Raw genomic sequence first — 6,679 nt, 5'->3', positions numbered from 1 at the left:
AGGCATTGGTGGTCAGGGCCTGGGTCCCTTTCCAGCTCTCAGATCAGGCAGTTCTCTGAATCCCCCCTGGGTTTGGTGGGAGAAGAGAGCACATGAGCTTAGTTGTTACTGAGCCCTGTGATTTTGCAGGGTCCGTGCAAGGAGAGGAGTGTGAGGTGACACCCGGCCTGTGCTCCAAGGTGCTTCTTATCTGGCAGATACTGAGTGGAAATGCTCGTGTTCCCGTCTCTGTCTGACCTAACAGTGCTTGGAAAGTTGGATTCCTGCTCCTCTTCTCTTGTTTCTTAGTTCCTTTTGTGGCCCTAAAAAGCCTCTTGCTAAGTAATTAGAGCCTTTTTCTTCCTGGACATCCCTTCTATGTTACAGCCACCACTGCCTTGGCTCTGGTTTTGAGCTTTCACCTGCCAAGGAACATTGACAAAAAACACCCTACCTGGATCCCTGGGTGTTCAGGTGGAAAGGCTTGTGTTCTTTCTTCTTTTCTTTTTCTCAGCATCAGATAGTGAATGTTGTCATATCAACGTGGACACAGAGGCCAGCCCCTGCAGCAGTGACTTGGAGGAAACCATGGGCAGGAAGTTGCTGAGAACCTTGAGTGAGTACTTCTTTACCAGGATGAAAACCACCCACCAGCTGGTTAGTACGAAAACATGCTAGGATCTTACTCCTGAAGGAGAAACCATTGACTCCTTTTGGGAACCCTAATGAGCTACAATTGTGGAAACCTGTAATGGGGTTTGGGCAGGTACTGCACCCTTGATAGTTTGGGCATCTGTGCCATTCAGTGGGTAGTTGTCTAGGGCAGGAGTCTGTAAACCATGGCCACAGATCAAATCCTGACCTCCTCCCCTGCCCATTCCTATAAAAAATAAGGAGGCTTCCCTGTAGCTCAGGCAGTAAAGAATCTGCCTCCAATGTGGGAGACCTGGGTTTGATCCCTGGGTTGGGAAGATCCCCTGGAGAAGGGAATGGCAACCCACTCCAGTATTCTTGCCTAGAGAATTCCCCAGACAGGGGAGCCTGGCAGGCTACCGTCCATAGGGTCGCAAAGAGTCAGACACTTTCACTTTGACTTTGTTGGATTATAGAACCCACTAGTCTTTGATGGCCACAATGGCAGAGTTGGGTAGTTGCAACAGGGACCAAATGGCCTGCAAAACCTAAAATACTTACAATCTGGTCTTTTAAAGAAAATTTGTGTTCAGGAAACTCAATAAAAAGGAGAGCAATATCCTCTGTGGAAGGAAGTCAATGGCAGGGAGAACAAGGTGAAATATAGTCCTTTCCAAAAACAATGGAGCTGGGAACAGAGTACCCTTCCACCCCCACATACCCCAGTGCAGAGGGAGGTTGCCTCTGATCTAGAAAGTGCAGGTCCCTGGGGATGGCTCCCAGCTACACCGCCACCTCTGGCTCAGGGACATCAACGTCCGTGAGACCAGTCTTCTTTCTGAGGGTGTCTGGCAACCATTTGAGCTGAGGATGAGGAGGCATGCTCCTGGGACACCGTGTGGGCCTCGCTCGATCCCGTCCAGGAAATCTCCCTATATTGGCACTAGTCTGGACGTGTGGCTTTTTGGAGATGTCATCTCAGGTGGAAGGTGCATTCTAATCCTTCAAGACGTGCATATGCTGATGTCAGCACCTGGAGACAATGCAGGCTACTGCCAAACTATCGAGGGCTTTGTCTCCATTCCTGCTTCTATTTTGAAGAGCGCTTGGGCCCCCGAGAGAGTACTCATGTTCTCCCAGCCTTACAGACTGACCCTTAGAAAATGTGTTTTTCAGGTGGTCGAAAAAGGAAGAGGTCACCAGATGGAGAGAGAACCTCTGAGGAGAACTCCAACTTAACGCCTCTCATCACATGACAGGGCTGTTGGCGTCCACTGGGGGCGTGAGATTCCAGAGCGCTGGGGAGAACCCATCCTCCCATCGTCTGCTTCTCCCCAAGGCCTCCCACTGGTGACAGAGCGTACTGCTTTCTTTACCACCTCTTCACCCCTAGCCATCGGTGTGGCAGATTTTCTCTCATCGCCTCCAGTTTGACTCAGAGCCTTGCGGTGGCCGTGACGGAAGGAGGTGCCTCAGTGGAACATGCTGGAAATGATCTCGTCCACAGCACAGTCTGGGACTGCAGAAGAAATGACCCCAGGCTGACAATGCCACTCTAGGCTAACCCCTGATGCACTTCCTGTTCCTTGGTGTCCCTTGGCACCATATTCATGCTTCCCTTAGCTCAAAAGGTGCCACTGGCAGAGAACAAAGGAGGCTGGGGCAGCAGGTAGGAGGGGTAGTTCGGGAGACACACCAAGAATTTCTCCAGAACATTAGAGCAGCAGGACTCAGTCATGCTGCCGTGTGACGTTACAGGACAGAAAACTGTTGGTGACCAGTTTCCTGTTAGAAGAGGGTTCCAGCAGCCTGGGAGGTGTGTCTCGGCTGGAATGAAAAGAATGTAAGATGGACCCTCAAGTCACTGTATTTCCCAGGGACACATCTGTTTTGGCTCCTGATTAGTAGTCATCAGTCCATCAGTAAATCCGCTCTGGAAGAGGAGGAGCAAGAAGAAGAGAAACCCATTTGGGAGCCAGAGATGGAACTTCAGGTTTTAAATTTTAAAATATATATATATATATATATATGTGGAAAAGTTTTAGCCATGACAAACCAAAGAGTGCCCAGGTCAGCCAAGAAGGATGCAAGCTCTCACGCGGCTTCAGTGTGTATTACACAGGAACATGGAAGAATCACTCTTCTTTTTTTGTCCATTCCTCCACCCCCACCCTTTTCTCCACTCCGTCAAGTCAGCTGAGTGTACTTTATTCTGAGAATGTACCAGATCTCTGAATAAAGTACCAGAAAGAGCTGGTACATTGAACACCATTTTCACCTGATGTTGGGCTTCCCTTGTGGCTCAGCTGGTAAAGATCCGCCTGCAATGCAGGAGACCTGGGTTCGATTCCTGGGTTGGGAAGATCCCCTATAGAAGGGAAAGGACGCTCACTCCAGTATTCTTGCCTGGAGAATTTCATGGACTCTATAGTCCATGGGGTCGCAAAGAATCCGATGCGACTGAGCAACTTGATTCTCGCTTCGCTTCACTTGGGACAGGTGCAATTCCAAGCGTGACCACCAGATGGCAGGATGACTGCACGAACCTGCTTGAAGAGTAAACTGATCAGAAACCACAGAGCCAGCCTTATGGAAAATGTGGAAGTGAAGGTTGTCTTTGGGACACCTGTATCCCTTTCTGATGTATATCCCACCCATTGGGTTCCCTCGATCAGGGATCCAGTGATCCAGTGCTCATCTCAAAACCATTCCCTAACTTTTCTCTGGGGATGTAATTCTCAGGCTTCCCTCATCTTCCTCCAAAACCATTACTCCCACCTCCCTATACCCATTCAATCAATAATCACATAGAGGGTGGAGAAACTGATCATTCCTCTGGGTTATTTGCATCTCAAAAGAAAATGCTTACCCACGGGAACATTTACCTCAGGGGTTCTTAACTTGGGGTCCGTCACTCCAGGGGGGTCCATTGTTGGACTTAGAGGGTCTATGAAACCCCTAACTGTCAGAATTTAGTGTCTGCCTTCTTATGTGTGTTTTCCAGAGGGTAAAGCTTTCATATGATTCTCAAAGTTCTCAGACCCGTAAAGTATTAAAATCCACTATTTTAACTAGTGGAACTTTCAGCCCAGAGTTTCTGCAATGCAGAATGAAGTGAATACTGCGTAGTTTGAGACAGATTTTTAGTTGTAAATGGTCTTCCCAAGTGTCCATCAAATCGATGGCGAAAGCTGGCACCCACCAAGTGGAAATCGTCAGAAGTCCTTGGCATACCCTATGGTATTGCACAGCGTACACCCACGTAACTGGGTCCCCACCAAACCCCAGCAGGTGTCTGCAGACAGGAGGGGCACAGCATGTGGAAGTGGACTTTACCCTTTTCAGCAGTGTGTTATTGACTTCACATCCTTTGCCTGGCCCTGCCTGAGTCTCAGCAGTGCATGACTTCTCGTAAATAACACAGCTACCACCCACCCCCAACACCTACCCTTGCCTGGTAGAAACAGCCAGAGTGTCAGCCCTTGGTGCTGGGTGCCTCTGACCCAAACCGGTGAATGCTGTTTCAAACAAGGTCTGCAGTCACGCAGTCTTCTTGCCCAGCTGGCCACTGACCCAAGGGTTGCGCCTGGCTGGTCTTCCTTTCATTACCCCTTAGGTCACTGCTGTTGCTTTACACCCGTCTCTTTGCAAAACCCCTAAAGAGCCTGTCACCACTCCTCTCCCTTTACCCCACCCCATCCCAAGATTTTCTTCAGGTTAAAAAAGAAAGTTAAAAAAAAAAAGAGGATTTTGAAATAAAGTATTTATGAAGCCTCAATACATTGTAAATAATTTTTAAATAAAATAAAAATCCTTTTCCTGGACTATGGCTGTTTTCCTTGCCCCTGCATCTCAGAGTTCCAAAGTAGTTTTCGTATGAGATGTAGGGTGGGGTGAGGCACACACATAATTACCTTACCTGAGGGCCACCTGCCTGAAGAGGCACCCCTCTCAAGGCCAGGTGTGAGGTTGCAGGTAAGGTTACAGGAAAGCCCTGCACTCTGCTTTGGGATGTCAGATGGGTAAGATCTTGCAAGAACAAATTTCAGAAACGGAAAGTAAAACCCAGATGAGAAGCCAGAGTGTGACTTTAGACAAGAAACGAGCATGAGGATGAAAATGAGAAGCGCTGGCATTTTTCGGAGCCCTGTGTTTGCGAGGCACTGGACTGGGTGCCTTCCAAGTTCAAGGTCTTAGCGGCCAGATCCAGTCTAGCGTTTGAAGCAATGTGCTGGTCACACTGGCTCACTTCTGCAGGCCCTTTGGAGAGGAGCCAAAGTAGCCCAATTCCAATGATTTCCAACCAGAGGCTGGGAAAAGGAACAAGGGAGCAGGGAGGGCTTATTGAATAGTTATAAACCAAGACAGGAACAAGGGGACAACCAACAGGTGGGCAGTCACTGAGGTATTGATGGATTTTGTGGAAGGTTGGAATCTCTCACCTACTACCGTCTCCAACCAGCACACAGGACAATTACTGAGCAACCTGCACGAGAACTGCTTGCGATTCTTCCCAGGAGCTGCCACAGGCTGTAAAGTTCACTGTGCACGCATGCTCCGTAGTGTTCGATTCTTTGAAACTCCCTGGACTGTAGCCCACCGGGCTCCTCTGTCCATGGTATTCTCCAGGCAAGAAAACTGGAATGGGTTGCCATTTCCTACTCCAGGGGATCTTCCCAACCCAGGGATCAAACCTGCATCTCTTATGTCCTCTGAATTGGCAGGTAGGCTCTTTACCACTAGCACCAGCTGGGAAGCTCCTAAAGTTCATTAACAGTAAATAAATGATGTGATGTTAATTGCTCAGTCATGTCCGACTCTTTGCAATCCCATGGACTATAGCCCGCCAGGCTCCTCTGTCCATGGAATTCTCCAGGCCAGAATACTGGAGTGGGTAGACTTTCCCTTCTCCAAGCAAGGCAAGAAAATTGGAATAGGTTGCCATTTCCTACTCCAGGGGATCTTCCCAACCCAGGGATCAAACCCAGATCTCTTGCGTTGCAAGCAGATTCTTTATCATCTGAGCCACGAGGGAAGCCTTAAATAAATGATACTTATAGCTATTTTGTTGGGGGTTTTATGTGAACTTCAAAGATAGGATCGGCCCAACACTCATGCACCTAGCCTTCACCACTTCCTGGCCATGGAACCTTGAGCAATTCATAACCTATTTCACAGACTGTGACACAGCACAGGGACCATGCTCCTTCCCAGGGTGGTTTTGAGAAAGAAACGAGTGTGCCTACATGTAGAGGCACACGGAGAGGCCCTGCAGTAAAGAACCTTGTGTAACTGGCTAAGGCCAGCTTTTCCCAGACTTGCCCAAGGCCATTCGTGTGAACACTAGCGGGAAAAAGGAACACACTTCAGGGAATAGACATGTAAGAAGAGAATTAAGAAGGCCAGATTCTCATGAGATTGGGACTTCTTTATATGCTAAAAACATTTGCACACTTTGGTAAGTATACTTTGGCTTAAAGAAGTGTTTCCAACTGGTTTTTCATTAGCAATCCCCCCAGAGAGAAATACTAAATTCAAATTCTCCCCAACAAGAGAAATTATGATTTTGATAAGATACCCAGAAATAAGATTTTGTCAAGTAGGATTTTGCTTTGGAAGGCCACAAAACCACTTTAATATTTTAGACCTTCTTTTGCCCTCATGAACCAATCTTTGCCACCTTAGAGGTCCTATCACCCCTGTTGAGAATTCAGTTTAAAGCTGTTTGGGAAGACAGAAGGTCTTTCTACCTTCTAACAGAAGGTAGAAATCACTGGACTCCAGTTTTTCTCATTCCCTTATGAAGGGCAAGCATTTTTAAACAGGAAGGAGAACAAATACTGATAGAAAGGAAGATAAAATGAAAGGTAATGGAGAGATGAGTGTGAGGTCATATCCATTCGCATCCTCCAGACCCAGTCACACACCGACATGAGTTCTCTGAAGGACTCTGGGGAACCAGCCGGGTGGTGAAGGATCTAGAAGCCATAATCTGTGCGGAAACACTGAAGCATCACGGACGGTGGAGTTTCACATGGAGAAGCAAAAGCAAGGAATACCAACTACT

General features: G+C 47.9%; 1 protein-coding gene across 1 annotated transcript in view; it reads left to right on the top strand.

Annotated features, from left to right (window-relative positions):
• The window catches only part of CNNM1 (cyclin and CBS domain divalent metal cation transport mediator 1), a 69,459-nt gene extending 66,874 nt beyond the window's left edge, over nucleotides 1-2,585 (top strand). Inside the window, exons 12-13 of the mRNA XM_010859550.1 lie at nucleotides 494-595; nucleotides 1,789-2,585. Of these exons, the coding sequence (XP_010857852.1) occupies nucleotides 494-595; nucleotides 1,789-1,868 (182 nt within the window). The 3' untranslated portion in view covers nucleotides 1,869-2,585. The remainder of the gene's footprint in view (nucleotides 1-493; nucleotides 596-1,788) is intronic.
• The last annotated feature ends 4,094 nt before the right edge of the window (nucleotides 2,586-6,679 follow it).

Source organism: Bison bison, unplaced genomic scaffold, assembly GCF_000754665.1.
Source record: "Bison bison bison isolate TAMUID 2011002044 unplaced genomic scaffold, Bison_UMD1.0 scf7180017864456, whole genome shotgun sequence".
Taxonomy (NCBI): Eukaryota; Metazoa; Chordata; class Mammalia; order Artiodactyla; family Bovidae; genus Bison; species Bison bison.
Note: the sequence above shows the minus strand (reverse complement) of the source record. Positions and strands in the feature narration are given on the sequence as shown.